Source organism: Hyaena hyaena, unplaced genomic scaffold, assembly GCF_003009895.1.
Source record: "Hyaena hyaena isolate Hyena2069 unplaced genomic scaffold, ASM300989v1 scaffold_722, whole genome shotgun sequence".
NCBI classification, from domain to species: domain Eukaryota; kingdom Metazoa; phylum Chordata; class Mammalia; order Carnivora; family Hyaenidae; genus Hyaena; species Hyaena hyaena.
Window position 1 is genome coordinate 651,006 of NW_024081357.1, and position 17,262 is coordinate 668,267.

The 17,262-nt window shown below is 41.7% G+C and overlaps 2 protein-coding genes across 4 annotated transcripts in view; both read left to right on the plus strand.

The window, feature by feature from the left end:
- Nucleotides 1-597: 597 nt before the first annotated feature.
- On the plus strand, nucleotides 598-2,857 carry LOC120220768 (histone H2A.Z). The gene is made up of 5 exons (XM_039217937.1): nucleotides 598-742; nucleotides 1,180-1,257; nucleotides 1,541-1,654; nucleotides 2,012-2,141; nucleotides 2,418-2,857. The coding sequence occupies exons 1-5, from the start codon at nucleotides 740-742 to the stop codon at nucleotides 2,477-2,479; spliced, it is 387 nt and encodes a 128-aa protein (XP_039073868.1). The 5' UTR covers nucleotides 598-739; the 3' UTR covers nucleotides 2,480-2,857.
- A 1,324-nt stretch (nucleotides 2,858-4,181) lies between these two features.
- Nucleotides 4,182-17,262, plus strand: part of DNAJB14 (DnaJ heat shock protein family (Hsp40) member B14) — a 50,416-nt gene continuing 37,335 nt past the window's right edge. Inside the window, exon 1 of one of the 3 annotated variants that reach the window (XM_039217946.1) lies at nucleotides 4,182-4,597. In XM_039217946.1, the coding sequence (XP_039073877.1) occupies nucleotides 4,465-4,597 (133 nt within the window). In that variant the 5' untranslated portion in view covers nucleotides 4,182-4,464. The remainder of the gene's footprint in view (nucleotides 4,598-17,262) is intronic. The other 2 variants (XM_039217945.1, XM_039217947.1) reach the window with 2 other exon arrangements.

Here is a 17,262-nt window from a genome sequence, read left to right on the forward strand (position 1 = left end):
AAATCTCTGTTGAGCTTCTGTTTCACGGAGGAGTGGGGGCTACCCTCGCTCGACGCGTACGCGCCACCTGTCAGACCAGAAGAGACGCTGGGGATGGAGAGGGGGGTGGGGAAGAGGGTGCCCCGGGCCTCGGCGAAAGGCTGTGGGCCAGCGGGTCTCGTCCTTCGAAGCGCTCCAGTCTGGAAGACAAGGTGGTCAGGGTGGTGGAAGGAGGGCGAGCTAGACGGAGAGGCCACAACCCGCAACCTCCGGGATCAGGTTGGGAGACTGGGGGCGCTACTGCGCGCCCGTACCCTGCGCCTCTCAGCTCCTCCTCCCAGACACGTGACCACAGCCGGCGGGTCTCCGCGCTCCCGCTGGGTAGACCGCTCTGTTTCTTCCCTCCCGCCGCCTTGCCCTTCTTCTCCACGGTTCCCATCCCTCCGCCCTCCCCCCACCTTCTTTCCCACGTCCCAATAGCGACTCGAGCTGCGAAGTGCCCGCCCCTCCGCCCTATTCTTCGCTTGTTCATTGGCTGAGGCCTCAAGGACGCGTCCGGAGGGCGGGTGGCAGCCATTGGTGGGATGAGCAATCCGAGTTCCCGGATGAGGGAACATACTGCAGTATAAAGGGAGCGGGGAAGGCGGGAGACAGCGCAGTTTGAATCGCGGTGCGACGAAGGAGTAGGCGGTGGGATCTCGCTGGCTATCTGACTAGTCTTTTCTCTACCTTGCTTGTTTGAGCTTCAGCAGAATTCGAGATGGTAAACTTCGCGAAGGCGCTCGCAGGCTCCGCGGGGTTTTGCCGATGGGAGAAAAACCCGTTACACACGGGAGATGGGGGTGAAGTGGCGACGGTTGGGAACGCGCGGAGACAGGATTTGGAAGAGCGGGGGGAGGTGTTTTGTCGGCGGCGAGCGGAGCAGCCTCCGATCTCGCGGCGGGCGGCGACGGTTGGGTGGCGCGCGCAGCGTCGCTGGGGGCCGGCGGGCGGACGGAGGCGCGCGGCCGCGACGGGCGCGCAGCGGGGGGCGGGCGGGCGGGCGGGGTCGCCCTTGCCGCGCGCGGCTGGCCGGAGACCCCGGCTGGGCTCGGGGCCGCGCTCGCGCCTGGGCCGCGCCGCGGTGGGGGAGGGGCACGCCGCCCTGGTAATCCTATATTCCCCGTTCCTCCTTCGCTCGCGGGCGTGTGCGCGCCGCAGGCTGGCGGTAAGGCTGGGAAGGACTCCGGAAAGGCCAAGACAAAGGCGGTTTCCCGCTCGCAGAGAGCCGGCTTGCAGGTCAGTGGTGGTTCGTGCAGTCTGGGAACCGTGGTGGTTTTCTTTCCGCCTCTTTTCTTGTTTATCATCGCTCTAGATGGGCGTTTCGTCTTTGCGTGGGTGATGTGGTGTCGCGACTTGGTTTGCCGATACGATAAATATCGAAGGGGGGGCGATCACGTGTGTCGATGCCGGGGCGCGTTGCTGCACCCGCGTCCGTACCCCTTGCTTTGGCGCGCGTGTAATATTACCATCTTGGACTCTAACATCTTTGTGCGTTTATGTTTGTGTGCTTAAAATTAAGTTCCCGGTGGGCCGTATTCATCGACACCTGAAATCTAGGACGACCAGTCATGGACGTGTGGGCGCGACTGCCGCTGTGTATAGCGCAGCCATCCTGGAGTACCTCACCGCAGAGGTAAATGGGTGTACGCCTTATAATCTGGAAAGGGTTTGGGGGGGTTGGGGGGAGGCGACGAGAGGGAAGGAGGAAAGTGATGCAAGAAAAACTCCCAGGCCCTAAACGCAGCGAGGAGCTTCTGAGAACGCTAGAGGGGGCTGGTGTTCATTACGGGATCCTACTGAGCTTGGTTGAGTTTGCTGCTCTTGGAAATAAGATTGCGTGCCCCCTTTTCAAGTGTTGCCAATTCAGGTAGGAAGTGGAGGAAGGCGACATTTGGTAGATTTATCTCCGTGAAGATTTGATTCTACTCCTTGGGCTTTGGCTGGCCTTTGAGGAAAGTTGGAAGGAGATTGATTAGAATCTCCCTTGTAGGTACTTGAATTGGCAGGAAATGCATCAAAAGACTTGAAGGTAAAGCGTATTACCCCACGTCACTTGCAACTTGCTATTCGTGGAGATGAGGAATTGGATTCTCTCATCAAGGCTACAATTGCTGGTGGTGGTATGTAAATACTAAGATTTTATTCCTTTGGAGAAAAAAATTCTAAAGTTCTCATTAGTAATATTTAGTCCAGAAGAACTATTTTCACTGATCTTCAGTGTATTTGTATTTTGAAATTTGATTTATGTGTGTAACTTAATGAATTTTTACATGCTTGAGCTTTAGATTTAAAGACCTCTTCCAAGTTGAACGTGAAACTGTCTTGGTTTTAAGTGTTGAGTGGTTTTTTAAAATGCATATATTAAAAAGTGGAATTAATCCCTGTCCCTTTCCTAGGTGTCATTCCACACATCCACAAATCTCTGATTGGGAAGAAAGGACAACAGAAGACTGTTTAAAGGATGCCTGGATTCCTTATTATCTCAGGACTCTAAATACTCTTAACAGCTGTCCAGTGTTGGTGATTCCAGTGGACTGTATCTCTGTGAAAAACACAATTTTGCCTTTTTGTAATTCTATTTGAGCAAGTTGGAAGTTTAATTAGCTTTCCAACCAACCAAATTTCTGCATTCGAGTCTTAACCATATTTAAGTGTTACTGTGGCTTCAAAGAAGCTATTGATTCTGAAGTAGTGGGTTTTGATTGAGTTGACTGTTTTTAAAAAACTGTTTGGATTTTAATTGTGATGCAGAAGTTATAGTAACAAACATTTGGTTTTGTACAGACATTATTTCCACTCCAGTGGATAAGCTCAATAAAGGTCATATCCCAAACTAGTTGTGTTTTAAATTTGCTTGATTGTAATAGGGATTCCTTTTTTTTTTTTTTTTGAGTGGTTATCTCCTACAACAGTAACTTAAGCCTCTCTCTTCTCTTGAAATTGAACTTGTAGATAAACCAAGTCAGAAGACCCAAGTGTAATTTTTTAAAAATGTTATGTAAGGAGCTATTAAAAGTTTTAAAAGGCTGGGAGCTGGAATGGGACAAGTTGCTGCTTCCTAGATTAAGCTTGACCATCCCAGTTCAAATTAGCTGTGCCTGCTCTATGTGATGTCCTCTCCCTGGTGAGCTGTTGCTGTGGTTGGTATGGGGAGGGAGAGGGCAGGTGAAGTCCTGAATTACAGCCACCTCCACAGAGGGAACTAACAGTTTAGACTTTGAAATGTTTTTTTTCCGTGTGCTACAGTGTTTTCTGAAGTGTACTTGAACTAAATTTCAGTAGTTAATCCCCTGGGGGTGGGCCATGCTGTTCCCATTTTTCAGAAGAGTATTTCATTGTAAGTCCTGAGTCACATACTGATTTGCATGCAAACAATAGCTTGAACATTGTGAAACAAGTATTATTTTGGTTGGATTGAGTGGCTCGTTTTGACACTTGATTTGTGAAGTTTCTGTCCTAATTTTTTTTTTCTTATTTGGAGGACATTACCAAGCAATAAGTGGACCCTTTCCCCCTTTCAGAGAGACCAACATGACAGGGTTCAGCATTTACGAGGCAATGTCATGAACATGGGAGAGGGGAGAAAACACAAGTAGTTTATTTCTGTGACGGTAACACTTAAGAAAAAGGTGGCGCCTGCCTTGTTTTGGTACTAAAAGCTTAGGATTTGGGCTTTTCACCAGAATAACTTGCAAAACTACAAATAAAAAGTGTTCGTACCTTCCGGGTGTACTGGGAGACAATTTTATGGAATATGGGTCAGAAGAAGGGTGTGTAGCTGAAATAAGCCCGAAGTTAGGGCCAAACGACGCTCTAATAGGCTCCTGAACACCTGTGCCGGAAGCGCGGCACGGGGACTGACAGCGCGGCACTCACCTGAGCGAAACCTGCTAAGGCTTAAGGGGGCCCAGAGGCGAGCCCTTCGATCTCTGGGAATTTTCCTGTAAACGAGCGTCCCCAGCCCCCATCCGTCGCCCCTGCCGCCCGGAAGGCGGTTCCTGCCTGCGCCGGCCGTGCTGGGAGGTCAGGGGGCACGGCGCTGCCGAGGCGGGTGGCCGGGTCCCCACCTCGGCGCAGTCCCCCGGCGGACGGCCGGGCTGGTATCGCCCGCCTCCCCTCTCCACCCCGAAGTTGGTCGGCTCCGAGCTCGTCGGCGCCGCGCACGGACGGCCGAGTCGGCACCGACGCCCAGGCCCCGGAGCTCTGTCCGGGGGCGCGGAGGGATGCGACTCGCGTGGTAGCGGCTCGCGGGGGGCGGGGAGGCCGCCGCGAGGAGGCGGAGCCGAGAGCCCGCCAGTCCGCCCCCGCCGCCGCCGCGGTCCTCTGCTCTCCTCCCCGCTCGCCGCCGCACGCCCCTACCTCGGGCCGGCTCGCCTCCGCCGCGGCCGCGGCTTCCGTCCCCCGTCGCTGCGCTGCCGGAGGAAACGGAAGAAAGCGCAAGCTATGGAGGGGAACCGGGACGAGGCGGAGAAATGTGTCGAGATCGCCCGGGAGGCCCTGAACGCCGGCAACCGCGAGAAGGCCCAGCGCTTCCTGCAGAAGGCGGAGAAGCTCTACCCACTGCCCTCGGCCCGCGGTGAGGCCCTCGGTGTCCCTTCCCTACCAGCCGGGCCCCCAGACCGCCGTGTAGCCCGCCCCCGCCCCCCCCACCGGCCCTCCGGGAACCCGCGGGGTCCCCGGCTTGCCGGATCCCGCCGCAGGGCCCCCGGGGGAGCATCCCGACACACCCCCGCCCCGGCCCCGACTGTCCCGCGCTGGGCCTGGGATGGGCTCCCGGAGATTTCCCTCTGCACCGGCTTGCCTTCGAGATGCCGGCTCTCAGCTGACTGGCGAGTGTTGCCGGTACCCCGGTCCGTTTTGGAAAGGTCTAGCTTCATTCGCCTAGGAGATTTGTCCGTCTTACCTGAGTCGGGCTTTATATATGGGTGTTTGGTTGTGTGGTTCCCCCCCCCCCCACCGCATCCTCACCCTCAAATAAGGCCTAGGCCCCTAATGAGGTGAGGAATGGGGAGCCCAGGTGGCTAATGTACAGGTCTCCGTTCCACCACCTCTGGGGTAGGACACTGTTCCCAAAGCAAACATTTCGAATACCTGAGATGACATTGCTTTTCCCAAGTAGAGAGTTTCTTTAGAAGAGAGGAACACGAATTTGGCAAGAATGAAAGAGTCAGCAATGATTTCCTAAATAGTGTCTGATTTGGTAACACCATAATTATCGATAAATGAGGCAAGTCACTAAGGAATAGCGTACAGGATTCACTTTCGTTGAATTCTCTCTGTTCATGTCCTGCTCTGTAGGCTTTAAAGGAATAATAATAGCCAGCATTTATTGAGCACTTAACGAAGTGCCAGGCCTTGTGCCTAAGTGTTTTATATGAATTGTTTCGTTTACTTCTTGAACAGTCCTGTGTAGAGGTGAAATTCATTTGACCAGGTTTACTCATGTGTAAACAGACTTTTTGATGAATGAATGAATGAATGCATGAATGAATGAAAATATTTTACCCAAGGTCACAGAGTATAATTAGTAGCAAAGTCAGAATAGTACTTGCGCTTTCCTGCTCCAAAAAGCCTTGAAGTATTCTGCTCCATTTTCTTGCCCATAGGATACCGTTTCACTCGAGGTCCAAGGTATTTCCAGGTTAAAAAATTATTGATAAGTTAGTAAGAACCTGAGGCAGTTTTATTTTATTGTTTTCTCAATTTTTTTTACATCGTTGAAGCCTTCGTATTCTTTGCTTTCCTCTATCATTTTCATTACGTTAACTGTTGAATACTGTACCAGAGAGGACAGCAAAAGGAAGTGAAAGAAAAGAAAGGAATTGATATTTTTTTAAGTGTGGCAAAAAATACATAATAAAGTAAGTACTTAACCCTTTTTAAGTGTATAGTTCAGTAGTTTTAACCATTTTCATGCTGTTGTGTAACAGATCTCCAGAAGTTTTTCATCTTACAGAACTGAAATTCTTTGCCAATGAAACCAACCCCCCATTTTCCCTGCCTGCTAGCCTTTCACAACACCGTTCTTTATTTTAAAAATTCGACACTTTAGCTACCTTATGTAAGTGAAATCATACAGTAGTTGTCTTTTTTGACTGGCATATTTCACTTAGCATAATGTCCTTTAAGTATTGTTTTAGCATGATATATGATTTCCTTTTTCAAGGCTCTGTAATATTACACACACACACACACACACACACACACACACACACACACACCACATTTTCATTATCTGCCAGTCGACATTTAGGTTGTTTTTATATCTTGGTATTGTGAATAACGCTTCTGTGAACGTGGCTGTGGAAGTATGTCTCTGCAAGTTTCTCCTGCTTTCAGTTCTTTCAGATACATACCCAGAAATGGGATTGTTCGATCATATTGGTAATTCTGTTTTTAATTATTTGAACTACTCTACTGTTTTGCATAGCGGTTGCACCATCTTACATTCCCACCGACAGTGAGCAACAGTTCCAGTTTTTCTACATCACTACCAAAACTGATTTTCTGTTTTTGATAGTAGCCATCTTCAAAAGTGTAAGGTGATATCTCATTGTGGTTTTGATTTGCATTTCTTTAAGGAATAGTGATGTTGAGCCTGTTTTTATATGCTTGTTGGCTTGTTTATATCATCTTGGAGAAATGTCGGTTCAAATCCTTCGCCCATTTTTTAACTGGGTTATTTGTTTTGTTGTTGAGTTAAAGGAGTTCTTTCTATATTATGGATATTAACCCCTTATCAGATACATGATTCACATTTTTTGGCCCGTTCTGTAGGATGTCTTATTGTGTCCTTTGATGTACAGAAGTTTGACATAGTCTCATTTGTCTATTTTTGCTTTTATCACCTGTGCTTTTGATGTCGTATCCAAGAAATCATTGCCCAGACTTAATGTTTTTGCATACCGTATGGATACATGATTTCATTTTAGTCATTATCTAGTTCCTAGAGCCACAGTTTTAACACTAAGCAAAAAACCCCTAAGACAGAATATCTTGGTTTTTGAAGCCCATCTCCTCCACCTACTAGTTTGTAACTTTAATCTTGGGCAAGTAGGATAACTTTTCTAGTCTTTGGCTTTTTCATCTGCAAAAATGGGACAGTAATGTACCAATTTCTTGGGGCTGTTGTGAGGATTAAAGGAGTTAATATACACGGAAAGCATTTGATAGTAAGCTCTCAGGTGTTTCAGTATCATTTCTACTTAACAAATGTGAGGCTCTGAGGAGTTTTAAACTTGTAGTTTGTCATTTTTATATAGCCAGGATGAGATTTTTTGTTATTTGTTTAATGCTTCATTGAGAAACTTTATTCTTTCAGTGTTTGTTGTTGTTGTTGTTTTAAGTAAGCTCTATGCCCAACTTGGGGCTTGAACTCAAAAGCCTGAGATCAAGAGTTGCATAATCTACCCACTGAGCCAGACAGGTGACCCTATCATACAAGCAATTTGAATCAGTCTGCTAAAGGATACTATGAGATAGCAAAGCACAACACAATTTTTCCTCTTAAAAACATGAACATAGGAAAAATTAAGAAAAGTAACAGTGAAAATTAATAATACAATATCTTGTAAAGATAGTATGTGATTACCAAAACAGTTGTGGTAATAGTTTGAAAACCTTAGTTCAGATGCAGACTTTGCCTCTGACAGTTTTGTAACCTGAGACAATTTACTTAGCATCTCTAAGCCTTGTCTAGTTATATGTGAAATGAAAATTTTGGCACAGGGTCAACGGGAGCATTAGCTGAAATAAAGTTATGCACAAATACTTAGCAAAGTGTATTTTACATAAAATGGTCTCAGAAGAGGTTTATTGGAATAATTTAAGGATTTAGGGGAGGGAAAGGTCTAGAACATTTGTGTAAGTCCTGAGAAAATATTTAATGTAGAAAGAAATTGAAGCTGTCAGTTAAAAATGAAATTTTAAAATGTTATCCTTGGATTTCTCCTTTCCTAGACTCCCATCAAACTCTTATAACTCAGAATTTTGACTGAAGGTTTCTCTGGATGTGTTTTCATACTAAGATAGGCAAACGAAAACATTGCATTTTGACTTCCATTATTTTTATCCAGTGAGTGGGAAAATGTGAGACTAAATTCTAAGTAAATTCCAGAGTTTTTATCCTCTTTACATTCTATTTTTGCCAGGTGAGCAGTCTGATTGATAAAACACTTTGAAAAATTGGCAAGAATTTTCCTTGAGGACAAACTTGATCTTCAAATGGATCTAGGACATTATTGCTTTCTATGTTTTTCTTTGAGGATATTCTTTTATGGATCATTTACTGCAGTGGACTTCTAAGTGAATTGAATTTTACAAATATCCACCTATGTTCATACATGAATTTGGTTTATGTTCGAAGGGAGTGGTGTGTAATGACTAGCTACTACATAGGAAATGTACATATTCTGTAAAAATAAATTCGGCAGGCAGAAAAGTAAATTACATTTTAGTTTCTGAAACTGTATCTTTGTTGAATTATTGATATATTTTGGACTTCCACAGAGGGAAGATCTCTGTTTTAATGATTTACTTAGCATTAATGCTCTTTGCTTAGCATTAACCTTAGTGTTTCCTACTAATTGGCTGGGGGGGGCAATTTTTAGTATAGATATGTTTGGTTTCTTGTTTTTTGTTTTGGAGAAATGCATTTTGATTGTTTTCAAGAATTTCCTAGTAATTTGAACCAAGTGGTGGCCTACAATTTCAAAAAAGGCCATCCTGTGTCTGCTTTAATCAGTGGATAACTCATGTGTGATTTGCAACATCTGTCTGCATAGTACAATTAAAATAGTCCCCTTGTTTTTCCCTCATGTGAGAGATACGTATATAGATTTTTCCTTTTCTTTGCTACATTATTTTAAATTTTAAATCTAATAAAAAAATTCAAAGTTCTGTTCCTCTTTTGTCTCACTTAAAATAGTAAAATAAAGCTTTTTAAGCTGTCGTTACACATGTGGAGTATTAGCCAACCTATTCCTTTTAAGGCAATTCCATTTTCTTTCTATTTCTGACTTAATTAAAATTTAGTGACAAGTACAGATTATACATTCAGAACAATTATTTCAGTAACATTGAGTTAAGTGTTATAAGATGATTTCCAAGTTTCAGCTAATAGCCAACTGTTTCAGACACTATAGTTAAGGAAAGAATACTAAATTTGGTTTTGAACCTTAATAGTTGTGTGACCTTGCCTATGTGACTGTCTTTTGGAGCCTGAATTTCCTCATCTATAAAATGGGGATACCTTTATCCTAACATATTTACTGATCCACACCTCTTTGTGGCTGGGGAGACCATGAGCAATAAGACAAAATTTAGCCCTTGTTGTCTTAGAGCTTGCATTCTAGAGGAATGAAATATGAAGTAGCTGCTCTACACAATAATGGCTCAATTCCTGTCATTCTTCTTTCTTTGTGGAAACCTCGTTATCTCATCTGTAAATTTCACAGGATTATTATAAGGATAGTATGTTATTAAGTGCTGTAAGAATGTCATGTATTATTACTATGGCAAAAGTATTTGGATACTGACTTGGAGTCAGCAGTGTATTACTTGACTTATCTTTTTCTGTCACTTTTAGTGACCTCTTTGACCACAGAATAATTGCTTTAAGTTAAGATTACTCTCCATTTAGATTCAACTGTTCATTCCATGCTTAGTTAACATGTGATTCTTCTTGTGTTGCTGCATTCTTTCTTTGTGCTGTGCTGTGTATATAGCTGTCCCTTTCCCAGATTAAAAAATCCTTTGCCATTAGGAACCATTTTAATCTTCATTATTATTATTATTTTTTACTTCCCCAGTACCTGACAGTGTCTGCTTTGGCATATATAAACCTGTATTTTCTGGAATGATACCTATTTATTTAGCTTTATTTCCTTCAATAAAGGTGATTAGCTAAATAAATAAATAAAAATCTTACAGCCCTAAGGCTTATCATGCTAATATATTCACAAATGAAGCTTTTCAGTAAGCAAGTAAGTGTGCAAAAATGTATATATCAAAATTGTCAGCAAAATTTGGAAAGAGTATAAAGGTTCATCAGTGGGAATTGGTTACATAAATTGCATTGCTCTCATATACTATGCACCTATTAAAAATGATAATATGCCTCAGTAATTTTCCACCCACTGATCCTTTCACCCTGTTTTTTGGCCATAAATCCCCAGCAGTCTTTGCTGAATTCAGAGTTAGGCCTGATCATTCTCCTATTGCAGTAGTCCTGCATAAGATCTTAAAGGGCGGGGGGGGGGGGGGGGGGGGGGGGGGGGGGGGGAAGTGGACCAATATTTATTGCTAAAAAATGAAATACAGGGGCCCCTGCGTGGCTCAGTCAGATAAGCGTCTGACTTGGGTTCATGTCATGATCTCATGGTTTGTGAGTTCAAGCCCTGCCTCTGGCTCTGTGCTGACAGCTCAGAGCCTGGAGCCTGCTTCAGATTCTGTGTCTCCCTCTCCTTGCCCCTCCCCTGCACTCATTCATGCTCACTCTCTCTCTCTCAAACATTAAAAAATAAAATGCAGTACATGATGTATTATGAATTAAATAAAGGTAAGTTGTAAACATATGTAGATTATTCTAATTTTGTTTAAATGTATATAAAAAATTCGACAGCTAACTAGAGAAACCAGAGTTAAATATATCAGAATGGTTGAGTGATTTTGTGTGTGTGTGTGTGATTTATAAGTGAGTTTTACTTTGTTATGTCTTTTTTGATGAGCTGAGAAACATTACTTTTATATTCACACAAATAAAAGCTGTATCTAGTTTGTGAAAAGGAGGGAAAACATCCATTTGTTTTTCAAATTATGTATTCTTATTTTTAGATTTAGCTACTTATGAACATCATATATAACAGGTGTGCAGTAGAAACTTATGAAACAAAAGCATATCTTGGTTCTTCATGTTTGGATTCTTTATGTAAACATTTTTATTGGTATATTTACTTTTTTACTAGTCTTTAATATGGAGTATACTTAAATGCAGATTCCATCAGGGTTGTCTGGGTGGCTCAGTCGGTTGAGCGTCTGACTTGGGCTCAGGGCATCTCTCAGTTCATGAGTCCGAGCCCCGTATCAGGCTCTGTGCTGATAGCTTGTAGCCTGGAGCCTGCTTCAGACTTTGTGCTCCCTCTCTTTCTGCCCCTCCTCCACTGATGCTCTGTCTCTCTCTCAAAAATAAGTAAATATAAAAAAGACTTTTTAAAAAATGCAGATTCCATCAGAACCCCAAAAGCAAAGCAATAGGTGTGGAAAGTGAAAGCATAAAATGATGTATAGTTTTGAAAACCAAAAGGGAATGTAGCCTGGTGTATAAGTACTGTATCTGCCCAACTTATGTTTGTCATACTGCACATTATTGCAAATGAAATCTCATGTGATAGCTAAGAAAATAAATCAGAAAAGTCCAATGTGTTCTAAATTCTGAGAGTATTTGAATCATATTACCTTCTCAGGCATTGGTTCCAGAGATTGTTAATACAGAAAACCTTACTAATTCCGTTTTTAAGATGACAAAACTGGATATTGAGATCCAGAGGTAATGGAACTTGTCCAAATTTTCACTCTTTAGAGTCAGAGTGTTGTGAGTGCATGTACACATGTAGCCATTTTTTTTAATGGCTCTAAAATTTTCTTTTAAATTTCTCTAAAATTTTATTTTAGAGAGAGGGAGAGAGAGAGAGAGAGAGAGAGCTACACACACACGCACACACACACACACACACACTCAAGGTGGAAGTGGGGGAGGGGCAGAGAGAGAGAGGGAGACACAGAACCCAAAGCAGGCTCCAGGCTCTGAGCTGTCAGCACAGAGCCTGACGCAGAACTCAAACCCACGAACCATGAGATCATGACCTGAGCTGAAGTCAGACGCTTTACCGACTGAGCCACCCAAGTGCCCTGTACATGTAGCCATTGTTTTTAATTTTTTTTTTTTTTTTTAATTTCTAGGAGAGAGAGAGAGAGACAGCATGAACAGGGGAGGGTCAGAGAGAGAGGGAGTCACAGACTGAAACAGGCTCCAGGCTCCGAGCTGGCAGTCAGCACAGAGCCCGATGCGGAGCTCGAACCCACGAACCACGAGATCATGACCTAAGCGAAAGTCGGACGCTTAACCGACTAAGCCACCCAGGCGCCCCCATGTAGCCATTGTTAAGCAGAGTCCCTATGCATGACATTGTAGAAAAATTTTCTGTATCATAAAACTGTTGAAAATATAAAACAGTGGTGTGATCCTGTTTTAGCAATATTCAGCATCTATCTATTAACATGGAATGTGTCCAGAAAAACAATGGAAGAGTATTTTTTGTGCTATAATGAAAGGGAATGTACAGATAATTTCTAACTTGCATGCATAGGAAGTTTGTGTCCACCTGTAAATACTAAACATATAAAACCATTTTCATACCTGGCTCCACAAGTCTTAAAAAAATAATTTCTTCATTTATTAGCTGAACTATTTCTATAAAGAGATAGTTCCCCTTACCTGTCTTAGGGTTATACACTATTGCAGTTCATACAGGAAAGACAAGTGCTTGATTGCTTTTATTAGTTTTCAAGAAAAGGAGTTGGTTCCCTTTTTTTCGTCTAAAAGCAGTTAATTAGTACAATTGACCCTTGAACAACATGAGTTTGAACTGTGTGGACCCACTAATCAGACTTTTTTCCATAAAATACAGGATAGTACTATAAATGTATTTTCTCTTCCTTAAAATTTTCTTAGTAACATTTTTTTCTCCATCTTATTTTATTGCAAGAATAAAATATATAATACATACAACATATGTATTACTCAACTATTTATCTTATTGGTGAGGCTTCCTTCCAACCAATAGTAGGCTATTAGTTAAGTTTTTAGGGAGTCAAAAGTTATACAGATTTATTTTTTAAGTTTATTCATTTACTTTGAGAGAGAGAGAAAGAGCACATCAGTGCAAGTTGGGGGAGGGGCAGAGAGAGACAGAATCCCAAGCAGGCTCCACGCTGTCAGTACAGGGCCTGACTTGGGGCTCGAACTCCCAAACCCAACTTAAAAATCATGAGATCATGGCCTGAGCTGAAATCAAGAGTCAGAGGCTTAACTGACTGAGCTGCTCAGGCACCCCTGTGCATTTTTAACTGCATGTGGACCGGCACCCCTAACTGCTGGGTGGTTCAAGAGTGAGCTGTATTATTTTTTAGGTTTTGGGCCAGTAGGGAGCCCCTTTAGATTAGCTCCTCAGTATAGATTCCCAATAGTCTTTAATAGTTACTTTGCTGTTTGGTATAACAATGTTTCAGCCTCTTCGTACACTTTTTGTGTAATAGATCTGGAATCAATTGTATCTCCAAAAGCCTTTGTTTCTTTTAGTGGAAAATGGTGTTTCAACAATACAACCTGGCACTAAGGATGCTGTAGCTACTAGATTGTTCAGTGTTTCTGGGCCTTTTCAGTGTACAGACTAGGAAATAACTTTCTTTTTTTAAACTAAAACAGCTTATGAGTTTATGCTGTTACTTGTCATTCAAATTAAGCACTTTGGGGTGTTAAACTTCTCTAGATTATCTTCCTTCCTTCCTTCCTTCTAGCTCATATTTCTATCTCCTTTCACAGTGGTTATACTTGTTTTCAAGGCCATGGCAAAAGATAGAATATGTCATGATTATTTTTGCTTTCTGCTATACATATAATAGTTTCGGAGTAATTTACTGATACTACTCCACTAATACAATTATTGAAGACAGGTAAATTGTTTTGCGTATACTCTCCTCACATTCCTTCCCCATTTTAGGTTTTTTTTTTAAATTTTGAAATAATTATAAATTTCTAGAAAACTCACAAGAGTATTACAGACGTCCCTGTGTATTTCACTCAGGCTTCCTATTTGATAAAACTTACTACGTTAGCCTTATCATGCCCTTCCTCTGTTCTTTCCAACTATCTCCCCCCTCCCCATGCCTAGAGGCATAATTTGTCCTGACTATACTTTTTCCTGAACCAATTAAAAGTAAGTTGTGGGCATGATGTCCTTTTACCCCTCAGTAATTCAATGTATATTTTCTAAGGCAAGGACACTCTTACATACCCACAAAATAACTATCAAATAAATGAAATTAATGCATATACCTCATTCATATTCTGCCAGTCTTCCCAATTATATCTTTGATAGTGAAAAGGACATGTTGCATTTATTTGACATGTTGTATTCTCCAATATCATTTTTTCTCCTTTCTTCATTGACCTTAGCATTTTTAATGAGTACAGGCTAGTTATTTTATAGGATTTCCCTCAATTTGGGTTTGACTGGCATTTCTTCATATGAATTTTTGGCAGGAATACATAGAAGTGGTGTTGTGTTCTTAGTATAACATGAGTATAACATATGTGGTCTTTATTGGTTGATGTTAATTTTTTTTTTTTTTTTTTTTTGAGAGTGAGTGAGCATGAGTGGGGAAGAGACAGAGGGAGAGAGAGAAAATCTTAAGCAGGCTCCATACCCAGTGCAGAGCCAATGCACAGGCTTGATGGGGTGGGGGCTTGGGGGCTCAGTGGGGCACTCCATCTCACGATAGTGAGATCATGACCTGAGCCTAAATTAAGAGCCAGATGCTTAATGGACTGAGCTACCCAGATGCCCCTGGTTAATGCTAATTTTGATTGCTTGTTTGAGTTGGTGATTGTCAGGTTTCTCTATTTTAAACATATTTTTTTCCTCTTTGTAATTAATAAATATATTGTGGGAAAATACTTTGAAGCTGTGTAAATGTCCTGTCCCCCAGCAAACCTTCACCAACTCCTTTTAGCATCCTCCCATGAGTCTCTCCAAACTGTCTTATGGTTGTCAAATGGCACTGTTCTAATTCTGTCATTGCTTCTACAGTTTATTAGTTGGCATCAATTTTATTAGTTTGGATTCATGGATTCTCATTTAATCCATTACTATCATTTTTAATTTCAGCAGAGGGAACCCCTTCAAGCTGACTCCTGTGTCTTTTTAACATGTCTTTATCATTCTTTGAGCTTCCTTACTTTCTGGCACAAAAAAGTTTTCAGGCTCACTTTTTGTTTTAATTGCCCTGGGAATCAGCTGCTTCTCCAAGGAGCTCTAATTCTTTTTGGTGGACAATGGTACTTGGAAAGAAAGATATGCACACTAGATAGGCTCCTTGCTACAAGGGTGTCATTGCCTTTAGATCCTCAGTAGACAGAGCTAGGGAATACATGTATGTATGATATATGTATGTATACGTAAATCTGTGTATTATATGTGTTTGTATGTGGACATAGGCACCAGAGTTCATTCTAGCCTTCTCCATTTCTATATTTATAATTCTGTTCTCTGACAGTGAGAAATGTGGTTCCTGTTGTCTTCAGTACACTTATTTGTTCATTTCTCCCCATATTTAACGAGTTGCCTCCTTAACCCCTATGGTGCGGGACCGTATCAATCTCAGCCATGTTTTTGGCTATACCTGCCCCTGGGTTCCAATAAACTTCCTTTGTCCAGGCTTCAGCTGCCAAAAGATAGAGAAGGGAAGGGAAGACCAATAATTTCTTTTTTAAAGTAAGAAAGTAAGAGAAAAGACCAAGGAAGCCCATCATTTTAAAAATATTTGAATCCAGAGTTCCTGGGTGGCTCAGTTGGTTAAATGTCCCACTCTTGGTTTTGGCTCAGGTCATGGTCTCACAGTTTGTGAGTTTGGGCTGTGTGGCCAGCCCCATGTTGGACTCTATGCTGATAGTGTGAAGGCTGCTTGGGATTCCCTCTCTCTCTCTCTCTCTTTCTCTCTTCCTGTCTCTCTGCCCCTCCCCTGCTTATTCTTTCTCAAAATAAATAAATAAACTTAAAAAAAATGTGAGTCCATCTTTAGTGTCTGAGCATATTATTATATACTGTATGCTTTCTCTTTTAATTGTTACTTAGCCATATTTCTGTAGGTCATCATACATTTAATGCTCACCATCAGTCCTTATATCAATATATTTATAATTGTTTTGGATTCCTGAAACTTGTTCTCTAGTAGATTTCCAGGAATGGCTTGTGGGAACTATGCTCCCTAAATTCTAGAATGTTGAAAATAGTTCATTTATGGTGTTGAGTGCTTGAAGTTAGTTTGGTGCATATAAAATCAGTGACTGAAATTATATTTTTTTGGACATCTAAATAGGTTATATCTTATTTTTTGCAAATGTTATTGATAAGCAGAGTCTGATGACAATCTGAGTTTCTTCCTCTTGTAAGTTGTTTCATCTTTTTGCCTAACTGTTCTATTGATTTTACTAGAATATATTTTGGTGTTGGTTATTTTGGGTCAATATTCTTGAGTATAAGATTTGCCCTTTCATTTATGGTTTTAGATGTTTTTATCAGAAACCTTTTCTCTCATTATTGTTTTTATTGGTTTTATTCCCTTGCTTTATTTTTCTTTTTTCAGGACTCCTATTATATGTTTGTTGGATGTCCTTTAACTGTTTTCAGTATTTGCCATTTTTTTCTAATTTTTTAAGTTAAAATTTTTCCTCCTTTTAATACTCTTTTGCTTACACAACATTAACTGTAGTTTGTTAATTGTTTATTCTAGTTTAGTTTTCTTTTTTGAATTGATTTTTTTCTTATTCTTTCCTGAGTTTTATCATTTAAGCTCTGAACGAAGAATTTTGGCGGTTCTAATTCTAATTTATTGTGTACTTTCACACAAAAGTGTGTAACTTTTTAGTCTTTTAGCTTGTTTTGAAGTAGTGGTTTATAATGTTTACCTGTTTTGTTGGCAAGTCTTTGTGGTGTATTTGTCTTCAGAGATTTATTTTGTTCCTATTTGCTTTTTTTCTGACAATAACTTTATATCAGATTTCAGTTCTCTCATTTTTTTTACTCACTTTTTAAACTCATTTTTATGTGAACTGAGCTAGCCTTTCTAAATTCATTCTTCTCCAGTTTTTGGGTAATGTTTGAAAACATGTCTCATGGTATATAAGATCTCTTCACTCCTTTCTCCTTCTCTGCCCTACCTGGAATCACCCATTTCTTCTCTTGCTCCCCCCCCGCCCATCCCTTCAGTTGGGCCTTGTTCTCATCAGGTTCTCAGTGTGACTTTGTTCTGGATTTTTCACTGATTAGTTTTGAGAGTTTGTAGTGACTAGAGTTTCTATGCCTGTAAGAGTATTTTATTTTCTTTTTCAATGTTTATTTATTTTGAGAGACAGAGAGAGAGAGAGAAAGAGAGCAAGCGTGAGTGGGGAAGAGAAAATCCTAA

Coding starts and splice junctions, on each gene's coding strand:
- LOC120220768 (XM_039217937.1), top strand. Junction 1,258..1,540: donor CGCAGAGAGCCGGCTTGCAG/GTCAGTGGTGGT, acceptor CTTAAAATTAAG/TTCCCGGTGGGCCGTATTCA. Junction 1,655..2,011: donor TGGAGTACCTCACCGCAGAG/GTAAATGGGTGT, acceptor TCTCCCTTGTAG/GTACTTGAATTGGCAGGAAA.